This window comes from Benincasa hispida, chromosome 2 (assembly GCF_009727055.1).
Source record: "Benincasa hispida cultivar B227 chromosome 2, ASM972705v1, whole genome shotgun sequence".
Lineage (NCBI taxonomy): Eukaryota > Viridiplantae > Streptophyta > Magnoliopsida > Cucurbitales > Cucurbitaceae > Benincasa > Benincasa hispida.
In genome coordinates, this window is record NC_052350.1 from 19,470,367 (window position 1) to 19,484,050 (window position 13,684).

The following is a 13,684-nucleotide window of genomic DNA, read 5'->3' on the forward strand; positions in this document are numbered from 1 at the left end:
AGGCCGAGGATAGATCTTATGGTGTGGACTATTTAGGAGAAAAGTGAAAGGTTTAAGTGAAGCATCTTATGCCCTAAGTACCTCCCACTGAATGTTTTATCTAGGGATTCATTAACCTAGACAATCTGACTACTGATTTTAGTCTAAGTCGTCTTTTTAAACTTTGCTCATAAACAACGTTTGTCTATCAAATATGAACAAGTTCAAGTAGTCACATTTAAACACTTTAATGGACTTTCCTTAACTTGCATGCATGCATCAAATCTATCTAATTTACCTTTCCAGGTAAGTTTCTAGATAGGGGTGTTACGTTTCCGTCAACTTAAATATCCTAGCCTAGGCATAACTCGCCTTAGACAAAAGATCCCTTATAGATAGATTTACTACACTTTAACCTTTTATTAGCCAATTTAATCATATTAAACTGAATAAAAGATTAAAGCCTTAGGGATTCTAATCATATTAGAACCGTGATCTTAGGTCTATGTGATCCAAGTTTTAAACACTTTAAAACCATGAATTAAACCTAAGTGTGCATGTCTTTCTTATTTCTTTTAGTTCTAAGTTCTCTTTAACTTTTAAAAAGAAACAACTAAAACCATTGCGCATAACGAGGCTTTTATAACATTTATAAAATAACCTATGTGTCATGCTTTATGCAATGTCCGGTCATTACTATATATAACTTTTATATAACGCGTAAAAACCAAGCAAACATGCTATCATTCACCCTTATACTATAACAATTATAATATAAAGATGATGTATATCAATGCTTTTTATGCATGTATAAATATAACTCTTATATTATATGATGCATGAGCATGCTCTTACATAATTAAATCATGCTTCTCTAAATTATAACAATTACAATAAAGAGTTGATGCATGACCATTGCTTAATCTAAGGTGGGATTTACTATATGTGCATACCATATGACATATAAAACATACATCACATGTAATAAACAAAGGATTAATGGACCGGGATGAGTGTTTACAAAAAAAAAGGGGAATGAAAAACCCTATCTATTACAATTTTCATCGAGCAAACCGATTCACAGGCGAACCGGGTCTTGAACCGCCAGGAGGTCTTCATCGTGTAACAAACTCCAGCAGGTAGACGATCATTCAGCGCGCACTAGACGATAGGAGCATAAATAAACAATTGCGTAGACGACGACAGGTAAACGCTTTACCTTGTGTTACTAAGCGATCGTTTAGTCAGTTACTAAGCGATGAAGCTTGCTGACCTAAACGATCGTCTAGTACGCGCTTTAAACAATACATCGCGATTGTTTCAGTTCGTTCATAACTGAATGCGTGCAACTTGGTAAACGAATTACCTTACGATGCTAAGCGATTGTTTAGTCAGTTACTAAGCAATGAAGCTTGCTGACCTAAACGATTGTCTAGTGTGCGCATTAAAGGATACTTAAAGATCACGTACCCGATCGTCAACCCGATGCGACCAACTCTTGATCGCATTCCCCATCGTTTAACCAATGCGTTCAATCGCGATCATCTACTTCTTCATCTTTACGATGCGATGGACAGCGATCGCATAGAACTTCTTCTCGACGATGCGATCAACTCTAGATCGTCTCCTTCCTCGAAGAGCCGCAATCTTTGCCTAGAACTTTGACGAACGACTCAAGACTTTAAACAAACTTTGAATACAGACTCGATAACGATTATTTATGCCCAAAAACGCAGGGGCCTTTACAAGCAACCGCAAATATAAAAGGATTTAAACAAACTGAGGCTATTCATCCTGAAAACATCCATTAATTCAGTACATCCACAATAGATTTAACAATTAAAACAGCGTAGAAATGCACCCATCATGAATGTATATGTTATTTCGTTGCAACAGATGAAATTGGAGTATCAGAAATTTGTCTCTGATACCAATTGAAGGATCTCATACCGAGAATTCCATGAGCGTGTTCAGATCGCTCCGATTTCACTATGACCGAAATACAATGATATAAATTTAACACATACAGTTATGCACATTAATCTAATTACCGGCATGCTCAGAACACAATAAATAATAGGGAAAGGGTTCCATACCAGTTGAAGACTCTCTTCGAACTTCTGAACCCAATGCAGTGGAAACCCTCCAACAGATCTACCAACACCCGGTGGAACGTCGACTGCAATAGCACGATCAATATGAACATGAACACTGCAGTGGGGACGACACTACCATTAATGAACCCCGGGTATCCTCGGAGTGAAAACCCAAAGAGTGGGCTTTGGTGAGTTAGGTAAAGGACGGAGGACAACGATTCGTGTAGACGATAAGCAAGTGGGAGATAATATAGTGCTATCGTATAGTGGAAGTGCTTATCGTATAGAGGAACTACACGATCGTGTATGAAAAGTTGAATGATCGTTTAGAGAAATCGTGAGGTAAACGATCGTTTAGACGGAAGAGCTACTATCGTATAGGCTCTAGGGTGATCGTTTTCATGAATTCTTTTGTGTGGTCGAAAAAAAAAAGAATGCATGATCCGAAAAATGAAAACTTTTTTCATTTTTAACCCGCCGGTTACCATAACCAACGCTGCCTATTACCCACGTCCGAACGTGGAAGAATTGATTAATTATCATATAATCAATCAATCAATTAATTAATTAATATAATCATATTATATTTATATCCTATAGTTTGATATCACATATCTACTATAATATTTTCTCCTCTAATTGATATAGATCATATTTATATCTAATTTCCTCCAAAATAATGTATCTCATACATTTAGCCAATTATATCATATATAATTAACCAGTCCAATTATATCATATATAATTGAACTTCCTCTTGTCAATTTGAACATTTCAAATTAACCCAAACACTGGTTCTCGACTTTATCCAAGCTATCCAGGGGACCTAATGGACCTGAGGCTTGAAGCTCCAACGGTACATGAATAGCTGACTAAACTCTTTAGCCATAAGATCCACCATCCGTTAACTATCAGTGATTTCACTAAAGACCAACAGCTGAACTCTTCTTACCACAGATATATTTCTGTGTCCATCGGATATAATCAATCATGAGTAAGATGATCCTTCACAGATGCTCGTAAGTACAGCTGGGCCAATTTACCGTTTTACCCCTATAGTTACATCTCACTCCTTAAGTACCACTGATTCCTCTAATGAACAATACAACATAGTCCAACATGTGTGAACACCTCTCGAGCCAAGAGAAGGTATGTGGCGCCACATCGTTCAAACCCCGGAATCAACCCTTAAGGGAGCCATCTATCTACTTACCCCTGCCTCGGGGAAGGAGTGAATTTCATCTTGTGTAGCTAAGTTCCCAGCTCCCAAATCAGACGAATCCCCAAAATGGTAGGTTTGAATTGGCGACCTGGCCACTCGCACCCATACAAATCAAAGGACCACCCTCAATGGCAGGAGTTTCCAACTCATTCAGGATTGAGGTCATGTTACCTATGGTCATCCAAGTAAAGTGAAGTCTCTGTCATGAACGGTGTTATATAACGAGACGTTAACACTTCGTGGTCAGGTCTTATACAAACTCTTTGTATAGGACGCCCCCGCTCGCATGTCCCCAACACGAATGATCAGGATCAGACCATCTGTGACAAGTCACAACACTTGTGACCATTCCACAAAGCGTCGCATCTGTAGCGTTACCAAGATAAGATTTCCCTCCTTTATCCATTTATTACAGACCATTTTGGTTATCACTCAAGACATGATCCACTTGTATGTCACCACATACATGCTTGAGTCACATACAGATAACCAGCGATTTTATGTTTATTGGTTTGTGGTAAAGCAAATAAAACAATTAACCGAGCAAAAAATAAGATGTGAAGTAAATATCTCATATTAACAACACAAGTGTTCATACATACTGTTTACAAACTACAGGACCACAACGTTGCTCTGGATGACCACAATCCATACAATCAAGTCTAAATGATTTCTCATTACCAACAACTGAAGTACTGCCCAATTATGTATCACCATAATTCATTGAATTCAATTATGCTGGATTAGAGTGGTCATTGTCTAGTGATAATGTTGATGGTATAATGTTGGTAGACAATGGAATACCATCCTCTTCCTGACGAAACTCATATGATTCCTCCTATTCTCTGTCCACAATCGTATCATCATAACTCACATTTCCAAATCCCATTCTAATATTTTCCTTCTGATTCAATTTTAATGTTACAAATAACTGAAGTCTACTAAGCTCTTCTCGGAAAAGAAGGAAGCAAACATCATCATTCCTTATGTATTGTGGAGGGGCTTCATATTCAAGCTTATATTTAATCCTCATTATAAGATCAAACTTTGAAGAGCTGACATTTATAACCATGTAAATGTGAGATTTAAATTCTTCATACTTCAATGTAATAGGCACAATGATTTCTGTCAACTCGCTCCCAATATACGAACTTTCATTCTCATCCCAATCATCTCCATATTGAATAAGTAGACACTTTTCTGTCATCTTGCAAAGCAAGAGAACATTTGTCATTAAGTTGCACAAACAATTGAAGTGTACTCTCGCTCTCTCTTAATCTCGCTATCTCTTTTAATCTCGCTCCCTTTCTTACTCTTGCTCTCTCTCACTCTTGTTTTATCTCTCGCTCTCTCTCTCTCTCAATACAAAATTTCGTAATGCTTAATTCCTACCTTTCCAGAAATAACACAGCAAAAATAATGAAACAGACTCAAAATAATGAAATATTGTTATGAAAAAGCCTCGTCTTGGAAATCCCCATTCGAAAAAATTTTGTTCTATAATACACCGTTGAAAACCAGGGAAGTAATCACCATTGAAATGGAGTTTAGAGTTTAAAGAAATCACCATTGTTTTGTGTTTAGGTATTATTGATTTGAGGCTTCAGTCGTGAAAATGGTCAAATCATTCGTACACTTACGAGCAATCAAATCAAACCAGGAAATTTAAAGCGAGAGCGAGACTTAAAACGTGAGGCACTTGTAAGGACAATTTACGTAATTTGGTATGACGATGATGTCAGCAGAGGGTCAATTGACCTTATTTTTTGAAAAATTGGTCATTTGACATTTTGGGTTCAAAAAATGGGTCCTCCGTACAAATTTCCTTAAATTTAGAGTTTCTACATAGAAGACCTAAAGAAAATCCTATATTTCATAAATGTCTTAAAATTTGAATTTTTTTAAAATATGACTTTAAGAGTTAATTTTGGATAGTTATACTTTTTTCATTTATTTATATCCGATTTTTATATATATATTTTTTCTTTTTTGGAAGCTACTTTAATGATTGGGAGATAAAATGCATTTATTATAGAGAGAGAAAATACATTTAATATAATTTTTCTCATTTATCAATTGGAGACAGAAAATATATTTATTGTAATTTTTTCTATTTTCCAATTTGGGAAAAAAATGCATTTGATGAAAATTTATTTTCTATTTATGTTGGTTTTCACATATTAACGTATTGGCTTTTTTTTTATACGAATTATTAGTTATTTTAAGTATACCTTAGAACATTTTTGACAGGTCCATGGTTATTTGTTAGGCATTTGAAAATAATTTAACAAATATATGAAATATAGTACCGTTTATAAATTAGAGATTGACTCAATGTGTAACATAAATCACAGTATAAACCAATATATGAAATATACTACAATATATAAATCTTAAAAAATTTCATTTACACCACAGTATATATATCCTAATACATAAAGTATAAATTAAAAAAAAACATTCTCGTTTATATCATAAACGAATACATATATCATAGTATATATCCAATTTTCTACCGAAGCTAAAAAAAACATATATATATCATAGTCTACTGAAGTTAAAAATAGCATACATATATATATATATATATATATATATATCTCATAGTATATATAAAAAAAATAGGAAAAAATAAAACTAAAAGTTGAATCGGGTCCTCCGTTCATCTACTTTGAGTCCGTTGTCGTCATTTGTTTGCTCTGAATCCATCGTTGTTATTCATTTGCTCCAAGTTCGTCGTTGTCGTTCATTTTCTCTGAATCTATCATTGTCGTTCATTCGCTCCAAGTCCGCCATCACCGTTCTTGCTGTCTCATGCTTGCCCCGTCGTCGGATCACCCCATGTCATTTGTCTCTCACCTGTAAATTACACCGCCGAAAGGAGAACAAAGAGGGAAGAAAAAGGAGAAAAGAGAAAAGAGTGGGAGAAGGAAGAAATGACCTTAAAACATGGGGGAAAGAAAATGCATGAATAAAGGAGAGAGAAAATGCATGGGGAAAGAGAATTAGATTGTAAATAATCAGTGATATTAATAAAAATAGGAAGATTAATAGAATTTTTTTTTTTAAAAAAAAATGAAATCTTCAACATATCAATATAATATGGGTCTATTTTGAAGGCTATTTACGTAAAAATCCCTTTAATTTAAAATAGTGAATAGAAATTAACCGACAACTAATACCTAGAAAATTAGAAGGTGTATATTAAATCATCGACAATATCATTTCTGTAAATTGACTGCAATGCATGTTTGCAAAATTATTATGTGAATGATGTTTAGGATTTTTTTAGTTAAAATGAATAATAAATCTTCTATATAATATCGAACTTGAACTTGAGTTATAATTGATGTTATATAGCACTTCTAATTTTTACCATCAATAAATGTCCATCATCATTATTATTATTTTTATATATAAAAAGAACAACTTTCAAGAGTATTTAAAAAAAAACAGTTAAAACATTTAAACCACTTTCTAAGTTCAAGTTAATTCTTTTTTAATTTTAAAATTGGATATTTTGTATAGTTTAACCATAATAATCATTGAATCTAAACATATGGTTATATCTCTATTTTGATCTTAGTGGTGTAGGACTTATATACGTATTTCTAAATATGTAAATTCAGATTTGTTCTAAATAAATCTTATATTTTAAGTTTTATCAATTTTAATCTATAATTTTGATTTCATCAAATTGTACAAGAAGTGTTACCATTTTAAAATTTAAACTTAAAATTGTTGTATTTGTCCAACCTAGAAGTATGATACAAACTGATCAAATTTCTAAGAAAAATTGACAATTGAGCTAGATTTTTTTGTTAAAACCGAGTGACAAAGTCGTTGAAATTAACGAGTTTATGAGATGTTGCATTACTTTTTGTTAACATTAAGAGATAAATTGTACTAAAAATATTAAGAGGTAAATTGACAAAAATCGTAGAATTCAATTCAATTAAATCTAAAGTTGACATTGAAAATCAAAATAAGTTGACAATAGGGCTACGATACGCGTCACGGTCATGCTTGTCCAGGGCCCTTTGTCCATGACCGCATGTCCGATCCAATCCCTTTTTATCATGCTTTCATGTATTGTATTAGTTTAGTTAGCTTGCTGTCCTTTTTGTATATGCAAGGGTGTCAGTTGACTTTTTGTTCAGAATGCACTATGGGGATAAGAATAATCATCACTTCCCCGTACCCGGAGTAGTACTCTATAAAGTCATTGTTGTTGCTCATTGCTTTCTAGTCTTATAATCTTTCTTTCTTTACTCAGCTTACGAAAACCTTTTTCTCCAAAACCGTTTTCCCTAAAACGGGGGTGAAGGTTGCAAGAGGCACTCGGTGTGCCATCAACGGTCCGTGTTCGGGTTGGCTGACTTGTTCGTGAGCGGGAACAAGTGCCACACAATCGCTAAGAGAAGCTTCCGAAAGGGCGATTGTAACACTACGCATGCCCTCCAAATGAAAATCACATTGAAATAAACATCATATTAGAGTTGTTACCATTTATCGATTAGAGTTGTTACCATTTATCGATGGATGTAATGTAGTTAGCACGATAATGCATTCCAGTTGATGAGTGAGCATAATGTTAGTTTATGTTATTTTAAGACCGGATAATTTTAGAATAAAGCCAGTAGAATTGTGTCATCCATAAAGAAAATCTCATAGAATTAGATGGCATTAGCATTACTTTGATAATCGTCAGCATTTGAAGGCATTACGTTCTTCCAAAACCAATGCTTTCTCCACATCAATATCATCTCTTCAATGGGAACTCCTTTAGTTTCCGGCAAGAACACATAAACAAACACCGTCATCACAATGATCCAACCAGCGAAGAACAGGAAGATTCCGTACTTCAAAGCGCAGAGCAGCGAAAGAAATGACTGTGCGATTACAAATGTAAAAAGAAGATTCACTGCTACTGTGATGCTTTGTCCTGCTGATCTTGTTTCTAGAGGGAAAATCTCGCTCGGTACTGTCCAACCAAGTGGCCCCCATGACCATCCGAAGGCCAGAACGAATAGACAAATCACTATCACCACCAAAATTGAAAACCCTTTTGATAGTTCTTCATTGTTCCCAAATTTCACTCCCAGGATAATGGCGACCACCACCTGTTTGTTCAAAAGAAAAGTCAACAATCAGCAATTTTTGGAGTGTTTTCACGGCTTCTGATGGATTTCTGTCGTTTCTATTCACGTGTAAGTCAAGAATCTCTCTTTCGTCGACTAATTTCTTTTGTTTTCACCAGTATTTCACATCAAAGAATAAGGGTTGTTTCAATTTTTAATTAGTTAGTTAAGTATGACAAAGAAAAGATGATGAAATCTTGCCTGGCATGTTATCATTTGTATTCCACCTGAAATTAGCAATACTCTTCGGCCTAATCTGTCGACGGTTGCTATCGAAATCAGAGTTGAAAATGCTAGAACTGCTCCTGTTAGGGCTGAGGAGTAGAGAGCTGCATCTCCACCAAATCCCATGCTCTGAAACAACACTGGAGCGTAAAATAGGATTGAATTTATGCCTGTGAGAATTTGAAATGTTGGCATGAAGAATGCCATGACCAACTGTGGTCTGTTTCTTCTTTTAAAGATATTTCTAAAAGGATGTTTGATAGAACTAGCAAATTCACTTGCTTCTAGGATGTCTTCATACTCTGCATTTACATCGTTTGTTCCTCTAATTTTCTCTAGGATTTTTCTTCCTTTTTCTTTTGATCCTCTCTCCATTAAACTGTTGGGTGTTTCAGGTAGAAGTAAGCCTCCCACTGTCATCAACAAAGCTGGAAATGCAGCCAAACCCAGGGAAAGCCTCCATCCCCATGGATCAATCTTCTGTGTACCATAATTGATCATGTTTGCCGTGAAGATCCCAAGAGTAGTTGCCAGCTGAAACATCATGTTCAGGCCTCCTCGAAGATGAGTTGGTGCCATCTCTGATAAGTAGAGTGGCACTGCCTTCAATAACAAACAAGCATTAATACACCAGGAGGAATTGAGGTGAAAATGAATTCCTCTCTAGTCAGAGCATCCAATATTACCATTTAATTTTAGATCATTGCAAATGATGGTGTTTAAGCATGTGAGGCAGTTCATTCTCTTAATTATCAGGTGCAGAAAGCATACCTGATTCCCAAAGCCAATGCCTACACCAAGCATTATTCTTCCTAGGATGAGCATTTCAATATTGACGGCGGCAGCATTTAGAGTTGCCCCAACAAGAAAGCTAATTCCTCCGCAGACTATGCTTGCCCGACGCCCATAGTTCCTGGTGATGGGAGAGGCCACCAATGAGGAAACTAGTCCAGCAAGATATAGGGATGAGGTAAATGCTGCAAGCCCTTGATTATTGTACTTGCAGTAATTGTTTTCGTGTGCACGCATCTTGTTTATGTACACCGTTGGAAAGAATTTTTTAAGGAAGGGATTCATCGATGTCACCCCACCTGTTGATCATTAAGTTAACATTTCAAAAAGTGCCATTAAGGAAGGGATTCATTTATTCAGGTCCTATGGAGTTCTATTATACTATTTTCATGAGGAGAAAAATCCATAAAACCACGAAAGGTGCTCTGTAGCACCATCACTTCTCAAAGTTGGGATAACTTTTGTGATTTGTTTATTTCCTGTTAGTTAGCTGAAGCACTCTGCTAGAAAGTCGGAACTTTTTGTAGTCTTTTGCTAGATAATTGAATGTAAGCTTTGAAATTGCTGCTGACATCCAACTTTTCTCCCCCACAGTCTTGTGATCTTGTCCAATCTCTCTCTCAAAAACCCCCAACCCCAACTCCCCCCCCCCCCCCACCACACACACACACACCACAAGGAAAAAAAAAAGAAAAAAGAGTAGGAAAAAAGGAACAGCCTGAGATAATCTTAGAGATCCTATACTTTTCTGGAGAAATTTTAAGAGAATCAATATGAAGCTGGATACAGATAACAGAAAGTACCTGAAATTCCAATATCATAACCAAAAATTGAGCCACCAACAGCAGCCACAAGACAAGCAATAACCACATAAGGCGTAACTCTTCCTTTGTACTGCTCTGCTCTCTCCTTGGCCACTCCTGCTGGAGCAAAAGAACCACCTGCCATCTTCACCGACCTTCTCTTCTCAACAAAATTCTCTACTTTCTCAGTTCAACCTTCAATTCTCAACGCTTGAACTTTTCTTTTATCTGTTTCTAACCTTCCCGGAACTTCTTCAGTTTATTGGTGGGTGTGAAGAGACCGCCCATATTCAACTATATAGAGAAGGAAAGGATGAGAAACCGAACTTTAAATATTTTGGTCAAGGGATATTAAGTCCGTGTCTTAGTCATCATTTTCCTTTAGATTAATCGTACAGCTTCCTGTAGACCATTTTTTTTTTTTTAATTTTCTTTTCTTTTCTTTCTTTTTTGTTCTTCAGATAGATCAAATGGGCAATTTCATACGTACTGCAGTTGCATCGTATTTTTTACAAGTTCAATAGTCGAAATTTGCATTGATTAACTATGTTGACTTATTTGTTTGATTTCATTGGCTCATCTTCTTGCTTAGACCATGGAGGTTTTCACTTAACCAACATTGAATAATCTCCCTTGTTTTGTTGAACGATCGGTATATTTTGTCTTATTCAAAGCGAAGTCGTCACCCACTAGCCTTTTTCCTCAACTGGCAGGGCCCAAAAATCAAGAGGGGGATCGAATTGTTTATTCTTCCCTTCTGTTTCTAAAACCCCTTTTTAAGAACTTTTGTCATTGCTTACCTAAAATTACTGAAACGAAAGTGTTTATACATGTTTTAGGAAGTGATTTTTCAAAACAGTTTTTATAAACCTTTCCGTATTTCAGTAAAACTAAATTTGTTCATCTTCCACTGTGAAATCACACAGTGCACGCATTAGGGAGAAGTTCTATTGTTAAAGTTTCAATTATATATATTATATTATTTCTTTTGGAGATATTAGATTTACTTATAAAGTTGACCCTATGATTTGAAAAAAAGTTAGAATTTAATCCCTATAATTTTAAAAGGTAGAATTTAGGAAATAATTTAACCGAGATATTATTTGCCTGAAATAGTAAAACTTCCAATGACAATTCTACTTTTGCAGGGTTTGTTAAACTTCGTGATGTGTACACGTCTGGGAAAAAGTCGCTTCTTGGACAAGCGTCCCTTGTCTTTCTGAGTTGGCATTGGCCTCAGTATTTTGTAAGTTATATAATTGTGAGATAAGCTCCACTTGGACATATTGATGATTTCAAGGTCTTTGTTGCATGTGTTCCTTTTTCTGAAATTTTCATTAAAACTTGTCTGGACTTGCTTTCTGAGATGTCATGTTTTAACTTTTGTTGTACGTATTTTTTTAGTTTTTCTAATATTAGATATAAGTTTGAACTTCTAACCTATGTCTTAATCATTTGAGTTAGGTTCAAGTTAACTCTTCGATTATAGGTAATTGCTTCCTAAATTTACTCCAGGTTGTTACAAACTTGTTACAATTTAGACTCTTACATTTAAGTCTAACAAAATCTATCATGTTAGATTCATAAATTTTGAACTTCGAGTTCATTTAGGCTCCATTTGGTAATTATTTAGTTTCTAGTTTTTACTTTATTATCTACTTTTTATCAATATTTTAAAAAACCATGTCATGTTTTAAAAAACTAAAAAAAAATGTATTTTTTAAAAACTTGTTTTTGCTTTTAGAAATTCAACTCTTTTTCTTAAGAAATAGGTAAGAAATATGAAACCTATTATAAGAAATTAGGAGCACATAGCCTTAATTTTAAAAAAACTAAAAACATAGGCTTGATTTTTAAAAACTAAAAACGATAAATCAAATGGTTATGAAATGATACTTTGTATTTAAATTTTTAAATTTTCTATTTTTTTCCTAATTATGTCTATGAAAATTATATTATGATCTTACTGCATATAATTAATAAAAGATAGATATTTTAGATTATATTATTTATTTGACATAATATAGGGCATAATGTTAAACGAAATAGTGTGGCTAATTCCTTACATGTTCTTATAGAACCTAAATTAGGGCAGAAGAGTTGAGAAAAATGGATTCAAACACAATTTTGAATGCAGGTAGATAAATAGTTGATTAAACAAATAATGAAGCCAACTATAAAGTCGTTGATTTTGATAAAGTGAGTATTTTCTCTATGGTAATTGACATGTATCATTTCTCTTAAAAAGTTTCAAATTTTCATAATTCTAGCTAATACAATTTTTAGTTATTTATTTATTTACTTTTTCTAAACAATAATGTTTTAAGTGTACTTTAACTAGTTAGGAATACACGTGAAGTCAACTTACAAACATGTTTGTTATGATAAATAATATAAGAAAAAAAATTATGTAAATATAAATGCTGTATTGTTAGTTTAAAATAAGTTATCAATTTTATAAACGTATAATTCATTAAAAAAAATGTCGATGTAATTTAGTTATTCCACCTTTTCTCATATATTCCAAAATCATTCTACCAAAGATGAATTGTGTAAGAAAATGAAGTGTGGAAATGAATTTTAAGTTTCAAAATTAAAGATAAAGATGGATAGTGACAATTTATGTGAATAAGTAAAATTGGAGTTGATTTTCCATATGTTGTAGTAATTTCACTTGAAATACAATAATGTAAAGTGCCTTTTACATTTTATATCATTGTCTTTTCTTTTTTCCTTTTTCCTTTTTCTTTTTAAATATAAGAAGGAAAGAATATGAGGGGATTAGACAAATCGACAAATTTAACAAGAAAAACAAATAAAATAGCATATGTTTAATTTTTAAATGATTAAAATTTGAAAAGATTTGATTCCATGTGAAAAAGAAAGGGAAAGCTCTTCCAAAAAAAAAATTTCCACAACGTTTTTGTGGTTATTGTTCTTCTTTGTAAGAAATAATAATAATAATAATAATATATTTTTTAAATATAACATTATTCAATAAAGATATAACTTTTTCTTTAGTAAAAGCAAGAGAATTGCTTTGGTTGATGTATCATCGACGTATAAAAAGAAAAAGATTGATATTTTGATGGCAAATCAAGAGAGAATTCTATTTTATACTTCTAGATTTTTTTTTTGTTACTAGTGTATCCCAATTTTGAAATATAGAATTTCATTAAAAAAAAGATATAAGAATGTTACCAAATATAATATTTAATGTTATAAATTCAATTTAATTCTGTTAAATTAAAATATGGTATTATCTAATATATTGTAAATTATATGATATTACAAAATATTAATTATACAAAATTTCAATAAGATTGTTCAAATGAAAAACATAAAATCACTTATTCAAATTTAAGCTAGAAGTTACAATTTCGTGCAAGTTTAAAGTACAATTTGATAAAAATTAAAAGCTAGTGT

The 13,684-nt window shown here is 33.4% G+C and overlaps 1 protein-coding gene and 1 long non-coding RNA gene across 2 annotated transcripts; one reads left to right on the forward strand and one right to left on the reverse strand.

Annotated features, from left to right (window-relative positions):
- Nucleotides 1-7,942: 7,942 nt before the first annotated feature.
- Nucleotides 7,943-10,806, reverse strand: LOC120072342 (sugar transport protein 7). Its single transcript, XM_039024816.1, has 4 exons — nt 10,259-10,806; nt 9,435-9,754; nt 8,640-9,266; nt 7,943-8,420 (listed from the first exon to the last, which is right to left on the reverse strand). Exons 1-4 carry the CDS (start codon nt 10,401-10,403, stop codon nt 7,974-7,976), a joined length of 1,539 nt encoding a protein of 512 aa, XP_038880744.1. The 5' UTR covers nt 10,404-10,806; the 3' UTR covers nt 7,943-7,973.
- On the forward strand, nt 8,372-9,561 carry LOC120072343. The gene is made up of 3 exons (XR_005480421.1): nt 8,372-8,507; nt 9,059-9,308; nt 9,420-9,561. It is a non-coding gene; the product is annotated as an uncharacterized LOC120072343 (long non-coding RNA).
- Nucleotides 10,807-13,684: the final 2,878 nt, after the last annotated feature.